This window comes from Balaenoptera ricei, chromosome 16 (genome assembly GCF_028023285.1).
Source record: "Balaenoptera ricei isolate mBalRic1 chromosome 16, mBalRic1.hap2, whole genome shotgun sequence".
In the NCBI taxonomy this organism is placed as follows: Eukaryota; Metazoa; Chordata; class Mammalia; order Artiodactyla; family Balaenopteridae; genus Balaenoptera; species Balaenoptera ricei.
This window is the reverse complement of record NC_082654.1, coordinates 32,892,495-32,909,795: the sequence shown is the minus strand read 5'-3', so window position 1 is coordinate 32,909,795 and position 17,301 is coordinate 32,892,495. Positions and strand designations below refer to the sequence as shown.

General features: G+C 47.0%; 1 protein-coding gene across 50 annotated transcripts in view; it reads right to left on the bottom strand.

The window, feature by feature from the left end:
• Window positions 1-17,301, bottom strand: part of SORBS1 (sorbin and SH3 domain containing 1) — a 238,682-nt gene that overhangs the window by 72,025 nt on the left and 149,356 nt on the right. For 27 of the 50 annotated variants that reach the window (XM_059900779.1, XM_059900787.1, XM_059900790.1 and 24 more), the window contains 5 exons: window positions 14,605-14,634; window positions 7,212-7,384; window positions 5,471-5,534; window positions 3,554-3,628; window positions 3,165-3,227 (listed from right to left, as the gene is read on the bottom strand). In XM_059900779.1, the coding sequence (XP_059756762.1) occupies window positions 3,165-3,227; window positions 3,554-3,628; window positions 5,471-5,534; window positions 7,212-7,384; window positions 14,605-14,634 (405 nt within the window). The remainder of the gene's footprint in view (window positions 1-3,164; window positions 3,228-3,553; window positions 3,629-5,470; window positions 5,535-7,211; window positions 7,385-14,604; window positions 14,635-17,301) is intronic. The other 23 variants (XM_059900785.1, XM_059900802.1, XM_059900809.1 and 20 more) reach the window with 2 other exon arrangements.

Genomic DNA, 17,301 nt, shown 5'->3' with positions numbered 1-17,301 from the left:
TGACACAAACTTTCACATAATCCTTCACTATTTAGGAGAATCAGCTTTGAGACACTTAGAAATGTCTTTTTTATACTGTATAATCAACTAGAATTTAGACAAAAAGCAGCAGCCCTTAGGCTAGGTTTTGATAGGTTTATTGCAAATAATTCTAGTTTCAAATTCTGAGTTCAAACAAAACAAAAAACCCAGCAGCAACAACAGTCTTCTCCCCGAAGGGGACAGACTCCAGAATGACAGCTCACATTTCTCAGTAAATCTGTCTATTTTTTAATGCTCGTTAAAAACTATGCGTAGAGGCTGCCTCGGTTAGGTGCTAATCCATCTTTAACACCCTTCTTTGAAAGGGATAACTCCTTCCCATGTTAAGAAGAGCGTGCAGAGCCCAGGGCCACCGACTGGTAGCACGGGGCTGGAGTAGTACCGAGGGCAGGGCTGAGGAGGACCTGCCAGAACTCACAAACATCTAAACCACAAACCTGAGACTCTCTCATTACTTTAAAAAAATTAAAATGAAAATAACAATTCTTTAAAGTGAGCTAGCTCAAAGATTTCACTCGTTTGTAAAAAGCCTTCATCTAATTGAATACATCTGTGATCTACTTCTGAATCTGTCATCTAGGCAAGAGCGGGGGCGAGACAGAACCTACCCTGTTTTTAAAAAAATCTCCAGGGAAGAAGACTTCTTAGAAACTTGTGTTGAAGTCTAATCATCTTGGTTATTATGAATCTTTTATATCCAATCTAATTTTCTTCCTCTTTATCCTTTAAGATGATTTCTTCCTTTTTGGTCTTTGAAAATAAAAACTGGTAAGGTCTGCTTCCTAAATTATAACTGAAAACTTATCATGTCATCCCTTACTTTTTTTTTCCTTTTTTGGCTGTGTTGGGTCTTTGTTGCTGTGCCCATGGTTTGTCTAGTTGCAGCCAGCGGTGGCTTCTCTTGTTGTGGAGCACGGGCTCTAGGCATGTGGGCTTCAGTAGTTGTGGCTCGCGGGCTCTAGAGCGCAGGCTCAGTAGTCGTGGCGCACGTGCTTAGTTGCTCCGCAGCGTGTGGGATCCTCCCAGACCAGGGATCGAACCCGTGTCCCCTGCATTGGCAGGAGGACTCTTAACCACTGCGCCACCCTTAACCACTGTCCCAATCCCTTACTCTTTATGCCTCGTGGTAAAATAAGCCCGACTTGACGTGTACCACCAAGCAGACGGTATCGTCAGCCAGGGTTGCTGGGTGCTGCGCCTGATGACATGGCAGCTCTGAGTGTGAGGCCAGAAGGCGAAACCCTGTCTTCAGCTCAACAGCCAGACTGACTGGAAGCTGTTGGCACTGCCTGCGACAGGCCTAAGGCATTCTTCCAGGCTGATGGGAGTCACTGTTTTTCTCCACAGGACTCCTCCAGGTGGCCTTCCTCTGCCCACGTCTATGGGATTCTACACCTTCACGCATGCTGTGTGCTGGTCATCTTCCCTAGAAAGGAATCCTATCTTATGAGTGGGTTGGGTTCTCCAAGTCCAAATAAAGCACAAATCAAAAAACTGCATTTGATCAAAATTACCCTAAAAAAATTTCTCGCTCATCCAGTTCAGTTCATTGTTTCTGAAGCAATGCTTTTTGGCTAGAATCAGCACCCCAAGAGCAAAAAACTAGGTTATCCCACACCAGATAGACTCTTGCTGGAAGGAGGTCACTGATTGAAATGAAATCAACAGCTTTTAATTTTTTAAGTATCAGTTCCTTCCGTAGACTTTTCTTTTTGTTCACAATAAGGCCCCAGGCATGAAAGGGTTGGAAACCACTGACTAGCACATCACAGGGAGACTAAAAATGGAATATGGTATTTTAACTAAAACTGTATCTAACACATCTCAGCGTGTCATCGCGTATATGTTAAGTGATCAATAAAAGTTTGGTGAATGACTGAATGGACGACTTCACCAATGATGAGAAGGGCTGGGCAGGATGGTTTGCTGAGCTAATTAAAACAGAGAAGCACTTGAAGAGGGGACTGCACTGGGCTTCATCCCTAGAAAGAACTCTGCTTCTGAGGTCCAAAGCCTTCACTCAGCAACACTCTTCAGGCATGTGCTAAGGACCTACTGTGTGCCAGCAAGGTTTTCTGGGGCCTTCTGGACACGTGCTCTCACAACTGCCACCACGCTGGACACAGTACGATGAAGTAGCCTTGTCTAACTCCCTGCCTGACGTGAACTTGGGAGAAAAGAGGACATATCTTATTCACGGCACTGTCCTCAGTTCCGAGGACAGCATGTGGCACACAAAAGTGCTCAATACTACTTGAATGAATGAAGCTCAGAGCTCTCAACATCTCATCCTAGAAGAGCATTTAATCAAAGTGCCTCCTGCCTACCCCACCCACTCCTCTCTTTCTGGGTCACTCATCTAAAAATCAGACAATCCTTGCAACTAGAATAATTCTCAGGATGTTGCCCTTCACTCACCTTTTAGAACCTTCTTTGACACCTAGGCTATTTACCCCAGAAAAGAATATCTTTTAGATACAAGTGTGGCCATCCTCCCCCAGCAGGTCCAAATTCCTAGCCAGCTCTTTCATGAAAAGGTTTCTAGCTTGGTCAAAACCCTTATTCTCAAGGGCTATCATCTCTCACCATGACTGAATCCTATACCTGGATAGGTCTTGGGGAATTCCCCACCAAGGAGATATACCTGGAGATACACCTAGGACAAGAGGGGCCCAGTGGAGAGTTAGTTGCACATATGGGAACCAGGTAATGTTTCTCTTGCGGACGCTGGCACGTCTACCTCCTGCCCATGAGCCATAATGACTCAGCTTCCCCGAGTCAGTGCGCCGCCACCGGCATCACGTGACCACCCCCAGATACAAAGCCCTGGGTATCTGAGTACAGGCAGCTTTTCCCAGAGCCCCCACATGTTCAAAGTATCATAACTAAGTCACACTGGTTACCCCATTAATCTTGTAAACTCTGAGGGAATAGGATTAAAATACCACCTGGATAGACTCCTGTTACACAGTCAGCGAGGAGCAAGAGAACGCCACAAAACACAAGGTTAGAGGGAAGCAAATGATGGGGAGACAGCTCTTAGCCACCAGGAAGAACCCCAAGGCGAAAAAGAAAGTAACAGGATCGGTACAAAGAGAGGCACATGATTTTCCTTTAATTACCTTCAGATTTAGGACTAGGAGTAGATGCAGGAAACTGGTAGGTAGGAGTGTAAGGATTGTCCTCTGCAGCAGAGAAAAGCAGTGGATTTTCAAACCATCCACTATGGAGTGGAGGAAGTGACAAATCTCCAACTGATTCTTTCAAATGACCCATTACCTATTTTAGTGTTATTAAAGCACACGGCATCACACTTGAAAAGAGATTAATGAATTAGAAAGGACTTGGTTATTTTAATATGGCACATCATGCAAATCAGTGAAATAAAATTTCTGCCAACCAAAAATGACTATAAAAACAAAATCTAAAAGCCAAATCTTATTCCTAAAATGGAACTAGAAGAATTAATTGAAGGCTAGGACAACAGATACACTGTCTAAGTTCATGGTACCTTCAGAATTTTGCTGGATTTCAGGAAGTTCAGGGAATTGGTACGTAGGGAAATAAGGGTTTTCTTCAGGAGTGTCTAGGCAGAGGAGCAGGTTTGGGAGAGAGAATAGAGGAAGATACAAATGGAGAGAATGAACGAATAGGAATCCACACACAATTCAGGCTCCTTGAATTCTGGAACATACTAAGCTTCACCAGGGATGAAAGAAATTCAAATTGCTTTTAAAAATCCAGTCCTTTTGCCTGAATTACTGAGACACGTCTAAAGACACAATATCATTTCTCTTCTTGGACAAAGAATTACATAAATACAGTCTCCGATAAGCAAAAGGCATTTAGCACAAAGCTTCAAATTTTCACCTTTTATGGGCAAAAAATATTAAGTATGCTAATAAATTGTGTGTAAAGAAAACAACTGTCATCAAATGATTTTTTTAAAAAAATCAAAGCTTGTGCTCTAGACATTAGAATCAGGGCAAATTAGTAGATTCTTAATTTTTCAAATACCTCTGCCTAGGGCAGGTAGTTTGGCTCAGAATCTGTAATTTAGGTTGAGTTATCATCTATAATATATGAGAGGACCCATGCTGCCTGAGGGGCAGAATTACATATTTTTCACATATGCACCTGTGTCTCGGCATTTGGGCCGCCAAAGCTGGATCTAAAGGTGAGAGACACAGATTGCTGGGGAAATGGACATTGGCTTTAGGAAGTGACCAGTGGAACTGACACCATCTGATCAGACAGCCAGCATCACCACCATGACTGAGCTCATCTACCTCAAAAAGAGTGAATTTACTCTTGGCTCAGAAACACTAAATACTGAGCATCTCAAAATTTAGAAACAAGTTGAAGAGGGGTACCCCCAGGTTCATTCTGAACACTGCAGGAGCTAATTAACAGTGATGTTAGCTGGCAGCCACAGCTAATCAGAGAGACTGGTCATCTGCGGCATACGCTGACCAGACAATGACCAGACGCTTTTCCTTTGCCTTCGCGTGTCTTCTGTGCCAGGCGGCCAGACTGGATTTGGCCACAGGGAAGGACAGGATGCTCTGCCCGCAGGAGGAGTGGTACCCTTCCCACAGTGAAGCTGCATCCCTGCCCAGCAGCTGAGTGGCGGCACAGGCGGGTGGGAGCTGTGGGGCTTGCAACCTGCCTGAGCACTGGCCTGGGGTTCTCCCGCCATGCTGGGTCCCCTGCTGGCAGCCCAGCAGGCCCCTGATTTGGAAGCACTACTCTCCCAGCTTGAGCGGGCTTTGTTGTGTCAGCTCTGGACTGGCTCTCAGGGCTCCCTGCCAAGTGCTGGCTCCCCTCTGGGGAAGATTATTTTTCACATTAACACCGTCATACAGGTGCACCATGCGTCCTACTTCACAAGGCAGAATTTGCTCTCATTTGGACCCTGCCACATCCCTCAGAGGAAGGGGAGGGGAACAAACACAAAGAGAGAGAGGTACGTGATTGGCCCATGGTCACATGAGTGCTTGGGGGACTGAACCCAGACGAGAACACTTTTTAACTCCCAGTTCACGCCTTCTCACCTTCCTCTGCCTACAGGGCAGTCATGGGCTGACACCGGGAGGTGCACCTAAAGCCAGAAGCAGGTGGGAGTCGAAGCTGCTCACATCCCAGGCAGGCAGATGCTAAAGAACGCAGGCAGAGTGCTGGGCTCAGCCTGCTGCATCCCCAACATCTGGGAGGGAGGACTTGAGAGCCGACCTCAGCTCCCACATGTGAGGCAGGCGCACAAGCTCTCCCGCCCTCTCTGCTCTGAAGGTGCATGGCTGGGCTCAGGCAGGCCGGGCCTAATGAGGTCAAGCTGCAGGGCCCAGTCTTCCGGCCAAGTGAGTTTAGGTCCTCACCGCAATAGTCAACATATGGGCACAGCACAGCTTCTACAAATGAAAATCAATACCTCTGTTTAGTTTGTGGATCTGCTTAAACATGGTCTTGTACCAGTCTTTTGATCTCTCGGTGTTCTGGAGAAAAAGAGTAAAATAAAATGGAAATCTCAGCACATTTCAGAACTTCCATGATTACGAAAGCAAAATGCAAAGTGACAACATCTCAAGTCAAAACTCATATAATTCTATACATCTTTGTGATCTCACATGGAAATCTTTTAAATGCAAAACTGTTGAGAAAGAACAGACAAACCAAGGGATTCAGACCTGAATCTGTGGGGTACTATTGGGAGGCAGGTTTTGAAACCAGTGGACAAGGATCCACTTGAAACGTGTCCATTCTTAGGTAATTTTTAGAGAGAACCTCTCTCCATATATAGATGACTAAACTGAAGTAAAGTCTCCTAGAAATGTAAGAAACAAGGAACATATGCTATCACCCATTTCAGGTTACTCTGTAGAAGTATATCTAAGCCACCTGCATAGGGCTAGATTTAGAATGTATACATTAAAACGTAACCCATTATAGCATCCAACGCCAGAGAGTTTCCATCCTAACCACAAAGCTGGGTTGTTTTTTAAGATAAAAATAAAACAAGGAAGGAGACAGGTGGTTAGATCAGATACTTTCACTCCCACCTTACAGATGAGAAAATGTGATACAGAAAGTCAAAGTTCACAGAGCAGGTGAGCGGGAGGGCTGCCCAACAGGATGGTTAGCGGGAAGGGTCTGCTCTGTCACCCACAGGTTGTGCAATCCTGGGCAAGTAATCCCGCCTGAGTCCCTGTTTCCTCATCTATAAAATGGGAATGATATTAGTACCTACCTTGTACGGTGAATCATGTTTAAATGAGATAATGCATTAGGAAACGAACACTGCGATCATTATTAGTAATAATTCTTTCTACTACTTATTATTATTATTGGAATACTTATTATTCCTTAGGACAACAATTCTTTTGAGGCTTAGCCCACTGCTGTTTCTATCAGCCTCCCCCAAAGGGACACAAAAACCTGTCCTTTGCTCAATGGAAATCACAGAGAAACACATCACAGCCAGTGTTCTGGTTCTGGCACATGGAGAGGGATGGGGTTCACCCCAATCCAGGTTCAAATGTGGGGCTTCTCTGGGATGCCAGGGCCTGCAGGAGGCTGGCGGTCCTGCACAGCGGGGAGGGCTACGCCAGGGCTGCCACGAGACCCACCCTGTTCTGAGGCCTTGTAGGCTGAATCCACCCTGTGTGTCCCCGAGAGTCTCCCACTCTCCCTGGATGACGGGCTATCTCCCATCCAAGGCAACTTCTTCCTGAACGCGTGGTGGCAGGGACCCTGAGCCACGCACTCTTCCCAGGGTTCTCTAACCCTGGACTACAGCACAATAACGAAGGAGACTGGGAAACACTGCCCACAACCTTCTCCTCTTGAACACACACATGCCTGAAGCCTCTCAGAAGTTCTGCCGCAGAGAAAGCAATCTGCCTTTGTTCCACCCAGCTTTCCCCCACATTCATCGGACCATGAAACCCTTTTCTCATGGATTTACTAACAGCTAACATATGCTTTGGGAAAAGCTGTCGCCCAGCTCTTGGACGCTCTGTAGGCCTCAGTGGGCTTAGAGAGAAGGCAGTGCTGAGGACCCTCCTTTTGAGGTCTCTGCCACCCACAGACGGGGTTCACATGGACCCAGAGGTGGACACCCATCACTGGCTCAGGACAAAGCCCAAGAAGGACTTGTAGGTCGGCACTCGTACCCGGAGTGGGATGCCCACATCATCCATGGAAACATCGCTTAGGTCCTGAGTGCTCTTTGCCACCCGCCTGCTGTCATCCTTCACCTTCTTCTCAGCAGCCCTGCCAGGGGAGGTGGGTTTTTCCTGAGTTGGTGCTGAGTCCTGCTCTCCCACTCTTCTTTCCGAGACAGGATCTGGAAAAGAAAAGCAATCATTAGCTCTTCTGGTGGCTCCAAAGCAAATTCCCCACAAACAATCCAGCTAGGGTAGAGTGTGTCTGCCAATTCTCAATTGCAAGGAGTTGTGCTTAGAGCAGGGGTCAGCAAACCATGGCCCAGCCCCCGGTTTCTGTAAATAAAGTTTTATTAGAACACAGCCATGCCCTTCGCTTATGTATTGTTTACTGCTGCTTTGGAGCTACAACGGCAGAGCTGAGTAGCTGTGACAGAAACCGTATGGCCAGCAAAGCCTAACATATTTACCATCTGGCCCTTTTTTTTTGTTTAGTATTCATTTTTTATTTATTGGATGAAAGATTAGATTCTGTAGTGTTTTACCATTTTCAAAAGTTTCACACACATGATTTCATATAATCCCATAATAACCCTTTGTCCTCCTACCCTTACATTGCCCCTCTCCCCTTCTTCTTACCCCACTGGGAACCACTAGTTTATTCTCTATACCTGGGTCTGTTTTTTTGTTTTATTCACTAGTTTGTTGTATTTTTTAGATTACACATATAAGTGATATCATGGCAGTATCTGTCTTTCTCTGACTTATTTTACCAAGCATAATGCCCTCCAAGTCCATCCATGTTGCTGCAAATGGCAAAATTTCATTTTTATGGCTGAGTCGTATTCCACTGTATACATACCACATCTTCTTTATCCATTCATCTGTTGATGGACACTTAGGTTGCTTCCATACCTTGGCAACTGTAAATAATGCTGCTATGAACATTGGGGTGCATGTATCTTTTCAAATTAGTGTTTTTGTTTTTTTCAGATATACACCCAGGAGTGGAATTGCTGGGTCATATGGTAGCTCTATTTGAGGTGTTTTTTTTTTTTTGAGAAACCTCCATACTGTTTTCCGCCCATTAGGCCCTTTTAAAAAATGTGCGGACAGTGTGGTAAGTGCCCTGTAGAGGTCTGTACTTGGTGCTCCAGACATCCAGGTAGTTCTGACTTTTCTAGGAAGTCAGGGAGCAGGTAAACCACACGAGGGTGGCCAGACACTACTTGAAAGTTCTTGTTTCCCCTTGAGGAAGTCACTTAACTTTTCTGTGCCTCTGTTTTCTCATCCAGAAACGGGGATAACGCTTCAACTGGCCAGCTCACAGCAATGTTGTGAGGACCCAATAAGATAGCTTACGCCAAGTGCTCAGAAAACGGTAAACTGCTAAATGCACATTAGAGTTTATTTAATTTCATCCAGGATTGGAAGCTACAGAGGGCTAATAAACATGCCACGTGTGGTCTATAGATTATAAAATGACTTAGTGTGTTCTGTTACTCCAAGGCATGCCATTTATTTACGGGAGGCGTTTACAAAGCACCTGCCAGGCGCTAGGCGTTCACATGTGCTGAGGACATGGGGGTGAACCTTTCCCAGCCTGGCCTTCAAGGAACTGACGGTCTAGTGGGCAGAAAGAGCAGGAGAGCCGGCAGTGAGAATGGAGGCAACCAGTGCTGACAGAGGAGTCCACATCCAGCTCCGCTGAGGAACTGGGTTCAGGCGCCACCCCTCAGAAGGGTCAGCCAGACAAAGAGGAAGTGAAGGATGCTCCTGGCAGAGGGAATGGCATAAGCAAATGCCAGGGGCCTCGGGACTACTCTGAGCTTATCATGGGCCAGGCAGTGTGCTAAGCTCTTCACGTATATTATCGCACCTCATCCTCCCAATAGCTCTATGAGGAAGAAACTATCATCATCCCTCCATTTTTTAAAAAAAGAAACAAGTAAAATTAATTTTTATTTTATTTACTCTATCTAAAATATCATTTCAACATGTAATCAGTATAAGCAATTACTAATGAGGTATTATACCTTCTTTATCTTGTACCAAGCACTGCATGTCAGTGTGTATATTATACCTACAGCACCTCTTGATTTGGATTAGCCACATTTTAAGTGCTCAATGGCCACATGTGGCTAGTGGCTACCATACTGGACAAAATAGCAGTAGAGTATGAATGCCCATGTAACCATTTATTAGTGTTGTGGTCTGCATTGAGCTTTTCAGAGTATCAGTTACTGATCCATTAAGTCATCCTTCCATTTTTAAAAAACAGGTAAGGGGAACAAAGCACAGAAAAGTTAAAGTAGCCTGCCTGAGGTCACATAGCAGCACGTGGTCAAGCCGGAATTTGGCCTAGTGTCCACCTGACTCCAGCGGTCCTGTCTGAACCACATCCTTCCTGTCTGGCCTCCCTCCAAGGTGGGACCAAGGTTTCGAGCCTGGGAGCCTGGCCTGATCCAAACAGAGAAGTCAGGAAAGGGAACTGGGCTGGGGAAGGCAGGGAGTGAAGACTGCCTGCACTTAGGGTAACTTTGAGGAGACAGCGAGACACTCAAGTATAAGTGCCCCGGAGACCCTGAAGACATATGAGAGTGAAGCCCAGGGAGAGGCCCCGGAAGAGGGCGATTTTGGAGCCATCAGCACAAAAGTGATGGCTGAAGGCAAGGAGATGGAAGAGGTCAGTGGAGGAGATGACAGCAGAGTCAAGGGCCGAAGTCATGCACGAAGGAATGTCACAGTTACAGGCTGAAAAGCAGAAAAAAAAAAAAAGGGTTCCCAGAAGCTTGCAGTTGTTGTTGGAGGGATAGGAGATGAACCGGAGAGGAACAAGCGAGGTGTCACTGAAACCAGAGAAGACAGAGTTCCAAGAAGTGGGATGGTAATGCGTCAGAGGAAAAAAAAGAAAAAAAGAAATTGAAGCAGAGGAAGCGGCATTACCTTAGGCAAAAAAAGAGTCACAGGATCTCTCTGAGGGAGAAAATTTCAGGAGGGGAGAGAGGGTAGACGCCAGATTGCAGGGGAAGGGGAGTCTGTGGGCAGGGAGCGGGCAGTTAAGTAGGGAGGGAGGTCAGCACGGAAGGAAGGAGTGTGTCAGATGGTCACCAGAGAGGCCAAAAGATTGGGGGGCAAAAAGGGTTACACCGGGGAGTCTAATGTCCTACTAGGGGAGCCCATGAGGTGAGACGGCAGGGGATGAAGATGTGCCCGGGCTATTAGTACGTGTCCGGGAAGGATCTGTTCATTGACTGAGGGAGAGGTTCTCACCTCTGAGAAAAGAAAACGTTCCGAGTGCTGGCAGGAGGACTAAACATTCCATGTTCCAGGGTACATGGAAAGCGGTGCCGAGGTCAGAGATGTCTGTGTGTGGAGGAGGGGTGTGGGAGCTGGGGAAACACTGCCGCCAGCGAGCTCAGGTTTATGACTTTCACAGACTGCTCAGTGGAGTGGCTTTGCCTGGGTTTCAAACAAACTTCTGAAATGAATACTCATTCTGGGACTGCAGAACAATTTCTAAACATTCTGTGCAAGACTCAGCTTCATGAGTGTTTCAGAAAACCCCATCACCGTAAGTTGGTTTTTTTTTTTTTAAAGACATAGGGATTTTCCTTAATTAAAACTATTTCACACTGCTCTGATTTTTTTTAAATTTTTAACTTTTTATACAATTTTAAAGGTTACGCTCCATTTACAGTTATTACAAAATATTGGCTATATTCCCCGTGTTGTACAATATACCCTTGTAGCCCATCTTACACCCAGTATGTTGTACTTCCCACCCCCTCACCCCCCCACTGGAAACCGCTAGTGTGTTCTCTACATCTGTGAGTCTACTTCTTTTTTGTTTTATTCACTAGTTTGTTGTATCTCTGGCATCACCACTGTAAGCTTTAAAAGATGTTAAGACCAGACTGGTTTTACGGGATGAGTTCTCAGGCTCCCAAGAAATTCCAACAGGAGGCCAAGGATTTGGCAGGAAGCTCAGGAGGGTGGGGGGATGTTGAGTTACCAGAGTCCCCCCTTAACATGGCTGTGCTGAACACTCCCTTCCCGACTGGAAAGGCCTTGCCTAAGTGTGATCAAGTTGCAGCAGGTGAGGCTGATTTCAAGCTGTCTCACAAAGTGCTTAGAGATGCCCATAGTCCTCACGCTCTACTGTCATCCCTTCAGAGGAAGATCACAGATACGCCAACCTCAGCGTTTCCAGACCTAGAGCAATTCTTAAGAAATTGTTAGGGCAGGTGGCTCTAGCAGCCATCACTTAACTGCAAAACTCAGGCTGACAGTCCACGGATTGGTTCCCAAGCTGCCAGAGTCCTTTTGATCTACAAAAATTAGCCCTGAACTCTTTTACTTTAGAAGCCTATGATCGTGTGATTTGTAATTGAGTGGGTTTCAATACACAGAGGGCTGAACTGCAGCCTCTCAAGAAGAAGTGTTTCTTTATATAGTGGAAACCCAAGGTGACACTTCATTGTACCATGCAGGTGATGGGGCCACCCCGTGACATCCAATGGGTTACGATGAAGTCTTGTTGCTATGTCTCACCAGGCAAATACATGACATCCTGGAGCATTTCCTTCTAGTTTTATACTGTGCTTTCAAAGGAAGGTCCTGGAAAGGGCCACTCAATAAAGGATGCTGCTGACGACCTGGACAGGGCATGTGTGTCTGGGGGAGGTGGGAAAGCATCCCTGGTCTTCACACCCAAAGCTTTGTGATTGAGGATCACAGCGCTGCTTACACTTCCCTCGGGGAAGGGAGGGGTGGCCTCTCCGTACCCTATGCCAGCCCCTCTGTCCCAGCCCTTGTTTTCCTGTCTTTCCACCCAGGGGACAGGAGCTTCATGAGGCCAAATCCCATGCGGGTCTCATTCCTGGATGAATCTCATTAAGCATGAAGCCCCACAGAGGTTCAATAAAAAACCGGTTAGTGGGAGGGAGGCTGGTGGTCCTTCCAAGTCCCATCACCACTGGGGTGGGGGGAAAAGCCTTACTTTCTCTTACTCCAGAGCACAGACTAGAGCACCAGCCCCACCAGCCCTCTCTCCTTCAGGAGCTTCTGAACAAAATGGTGCTCTTCCTTTTTAAACAAAACTGCTTTTAGTGAGCACCTACTTTATGTCCCGCTCTACCAAATACCCTTAGTGGATCTGCACCAAAAGTGGAGGATGGAAGCGCTGGGCTTATTTTAAAGCGGAGGAAGTGGCCTGAGCCTGCCAGCATGATAGAGAAGCCCCGACATTCACACAGCACCTTCCAGTGTGCAAAGCACCCTCCCTCCTCCCATCACAAATGATCCCTACAACGCCTCTTTGAGGCAGGGGCAAGGATTACATGCCTATTTCCCATACGAGGAAACTGGCTCAGAGAGGTGAAGTCACTTACCCAGGGACAAACAGCTACTATAAGAGGGAAGAACCAGGACCAAGCTCTGGGTCCCCTAACTTGTGTTGAGGTGCCTTTTCAAACTCCCCAAAGCAGGAAGGCGCCCACAGGAGCTCCTTTTCAGAGCCGCCCTGTTCTCAGCAATCTGGGCTGGGGCCAGGGAATGAAGTGGGCTGGAGTGCGGCAGCTCCAGGAGGGGCAGCAAAGAAAGGGCACCTTGAGCTCAGCCATGGCCTGTCCTGGTCCTGCGGCCAAGTCCTGGATAAAGTGGAGAGGGTGTGAGAACCCCATGTCCTCCCCACCAGGCTCTCCATGAATCACAAGGACAGAAGCAGGATGAAGGAACACAGAACTCATGGAGCAGCTGCTCAGAAAAATGGTGGCTTTTGCTATCCACCAGATCAGGGGTCCTCAACCCCAGAGATCACGAGTCCCAGCAAATCCATCACGTGCCATGTGTTTGCATGCATGTGGCTGTGTGGCTTCTTCTAGAGAATGAATCTACTGCCTTGCTTAGATTCTCCAAATGAGTCCATGACCAAAACAAGGTTACAAGCCACGATATCACACCATTAGCTGCTTGAGGGCAGCACAGTTCCCAAAACAGCCCCAGAGCCTGGCTTCGTGCCTTACACAAAGTAGGCACTCAATAAAATGACAAGTGAGCCAACAGAGGCACCTACTGACAAGAGTAACTCATTTCTATCAAGCACTTGAGTGCCAGTGCTCAGTGCTAAGCTGCTGACAAGCAGAACCCAGGAGGCACTACTGCTTTCCCTATTTGGCAGATAAAAACGGATCTGTAGTTTAGATCATGCAGATAAAAACTGATCTGTAGTTTAGATCATCAGTAACCTGCCTTAGGTCGCACCATCAGTAGGTGGGAGAACCAGGATTTTGGCTACAGAAAGCCGGAAGGAAATGGCCAAACATTCCCATTCCTGGGTTCCCTCCCCACCCCAACCTTGTCCCAATCCTGCACACTTTATCAGGGAGTGAGCCCTGATATCTGATTATATTTGCAGTCACTCCCCACCATTGTCGGCTCTTGATGAAACTTGCTATTCTAGTGCAGTCAGTACAGAGGGAAGCATCAGCATCGCAGGGGAGCTGCTTAGAAATTCAACTTCTGGGACTTCCCTGGTGGTCCAGCGGTTAAGAATCTGCCTGCCAATGCAGGGGACGTGGGTTCGATCCCTGGTCGGGGAACTAAGATCCCACGTGCCGTGGGGCAACTAAGCCCGTGCGCCACTACTGAGCCTGTGCACCACAAATAGAGAATCCTGGAGCCCACGCGCCGCAACGAAGATCCTGCATGCCGCCTCTAAGACCCAACGCAGCCAAATAAATAAATAAATATTAAAAAAAAAGAAACAAGAAATGCAACTTCTCGCCTATACCCATGAAATCCGAATCTCTGGAGGTGTGGCCCGGGAATCTGGGCTTTGGCCAGCTCTCCAGGAGGGTCTGATGCCAGCTCAAGTTTAAGAAGCTGTGCTCCCCAACCCTCTTCCAGGCACTGCTGGTCTGGAGGCCCTCCCCTTGGTCCATCATCCCAGGGTCATCTATTGGCATTTGGGTTTGCCACCCAAAAAGGAGAGAACTGATCCACATTTCCCAACCCCGGACTTGTCACACCCTAGAAGACAGACAGAAGCAATAGGAAGGTGGCTTCTTCAATGACGCTGGCCAGGAGCACTCCATCCAAAGCGTAGCTCCTTGTCCTTTTTATTCAGAATAGCCAGTTCTTACGGATCAAGGCACTTGTCACTGTCCCACTGGACACGTTTTACTAGTTTGCACCACTAGTGTGCCCCCACCAGCCTTCAAGTTCCAGGGAGGCAGGAACCATGCCTGTTTTTATCATCCTGGCAGCCAGCAATAAGCAGAGTTCCCAACACCATCAGAGAAGCTCGCAAGACTTCACTGATTGAACACATCAGGTGGTGGCCAGAAGATGGCTTTAGCAGGAACAGGTGTTAGTATGTAAATAAATATTTCTCACCTACCTGAAAGGCTACTGAGTCGTTTCTGCTGTTCTGTGATAAAAAACAAAAAATACACAGTGTGAGTGAGATTTACACACACATGGTAAGACCAAGAAGTCCTGGCATAACTCGTTAGGATCCCCAAACCTGTGTCCTCACCGTCCTCTGGGCTTAGATGCTAAAATGCTGTGTAGTCCAGCAGAATACAGGGATATTAATGTGGCTTCATCATCTGGGTGTGGTGTCTCCTGTCCCTCTCCCCCTAGATTTGTGCCAGGATTCGGGGAACAATCTCTGTTTTCTGGTTGTTTACATCTTAAAGTGATCTGATCACTGAAGGAGGCCCTCAACTCCCCTGGTCTCAAGGGAGCAGGACCTTATACACCCCAATCTTGGTACGTTTTGAAGGAATGTAATCATAACCATGACAGCTACCATCTGAGAGCTTGCTAAATGCCAGATATTGTTTTAAGAGCTTTCACATGTGTGAACGCTTTTAATCTTCACAGTAACTCTAGCAGGTAGGTCAGCACCGGCTGAGAGACCTCAGACAAGGGGCACAAACTACCCAAGATGACACTGAAAATCAGAGCTGCGTCTAGAACCTGGGTTCCCCAGGTTTCTTTCCAACTCTAATCACCGGGTCCCACTGGTTCCTTAACAGTGGGAGGTCCATTGGTTTCCCACCCTCCTGGGCAGTCTCGCGGTGGGGAGGCCAGCATCTCCTTTGGAGAGTTCTGTGCCTATGTGCTTTGGGATAAGCACAAAAATGACCTTTACCTTCTACAGCTGCTAAATATAAAGCAGCCACATGTATAAAAATAGAACACTTGCCAGCCCATGGGTGCTGTCATCATTCCCCTTGGCGGCGTCCCCACCCTCCCTCCAGAACCAGCGTGGCGAGAAGTAAACAGAGCAGCAGGGGAGCTCACAGCCAGTGGAAGTCACCCTGTCTACATCGGGCATGTGGGCAAGGTTCACACTAGCTGGACCACAGAAGCCCAGCAGAGCCCTAGGCTCAGCTCTGCCAGCAACTTGCCAGATGGCACTGACCAACCACATAACATCTCAGCCTCAGTTTCCTTGTCTGTTAAATCAAAGTGCTCACCGGATCTATGGTACCCAAACACTAGTCTCCAAGCTGGAGGCAAGGCCTTCCCTAGCAATTAAAAGCAAATTTATTCAATTGAAAAGATTATGTGGTATCGCACTTCTGAGGTGTGGAATAGCCTTTCCTTCATAGAAAGAGATGCATGCAGTGTAGGTCACAGTGGTTGTTTCTCAGGAGTGTTATTTAGCAAAAGTTAGAAATTAGCAACCCCAGGCTAGTCCCCAGACCGTTTCACGTGACCATGAGATCCAGAAGTCTGGGACCGCGGAACTCCTGTCCTTCATGTGCTCCATGGACATGCCCTGCAAGCTTGCTGAAAAATGCAGAGCTTCTCCCCCATGCCTCCCCGCCAAAGACCTCCTGAATGTGACTCCCAGTGCGCTATGCACACTGAAGACCAAGAACCACCCAGGCACTCTCTCTCTCAGTCCTGAGAGTTTTCCAGTTTAAATCCTCCTCCCCAGACTGATCATAGCCATCTGCCCTCAAACACATGTGGGACGGAAAGCTGCAGAGAGAGGGGCAAGGGCTATGTTTACACAACCGTGAGAGCCAGGCCAGAGGTGCAGTGCCCCTCCGTTTGTTTGCAGTAGGGGGGCCTGGCCTGGGGAGACAGGGTTATTGTCACACTATGCCCTGGGGCAGCCTAGGCAGGAGCAAAGGGAACCTTTTTTACGATGACTAAACTAGAATTCTAGAAGTGGAGCAGAGTTACCACTCCCTCAGGAGACTTTGCAATAGTTAAATTGTTTTCACGGGTACTTTTTGTGAGGCAAAGCAGGGCTGCCAGGCTGGGTAAATTCCAAAGCGAAGCCAAAAATGCCTGACCTAAAGTGAGTTGATGATTAGTGATCCAAAGCCGGTTGCACTAGGCGTTTCCGTTCTCCTCAACTCTTCCCACCTCCTTAAGGAGCGTAGGGGAAGCTACCTTTTAATTCCAAACAACAAACGTACTTGAACCCTTTTCTGAAGGACGTGTGATTCAGGCTGCACGATTCTGATGTTTAAGCCCAAAGGCAGGACTTGGACAAAAGAGAAAGGCAAGAACCAAAGGCATCTGAGTAAATAAGAAGACTCCATTTGTTCAGGGAAGAAGCAAAAAAGGAACTACAGGCACTTCTGTGCCCAAAAACGTCTCACTAGGTGTCATCAGAAGTAGCTGGCATTACACTTGGCATTTCCCAAAAACCAAGTGGCCTTGGGAATAAACTGCCTTTCCTTCTGGGAACTAACTTGCTTCTTTTTGAGTGGGTTTTTTAAAAAGATGAGTCATAAAGAAGTTCATAGAGAACTGAAATTTCTCTTTGTCCTGCATTACGGACACTTTCTGGGCAGAGAAAGCTACTGCCAGTAACCGCTGAAAGGAAAGCAGGCTCTTACGTAGCTTAGTGTAGGGGGTGGGACCCTTCTATCTTTTGAAGAACACAGATTCATGGGTGAAAATTAATATGGGAACCACACAGAATGAAAAAAATAAAATTACTAAAATAACTAAGATTTGAGGGGGATGATTGTGAGAAAATGTTTCATTCATCTGCTTTTCAAGTTTGGGGCAGGAAATAGAAAACTCCATTTAATATGGAAAACAATTAAAAATAGACTCCAGT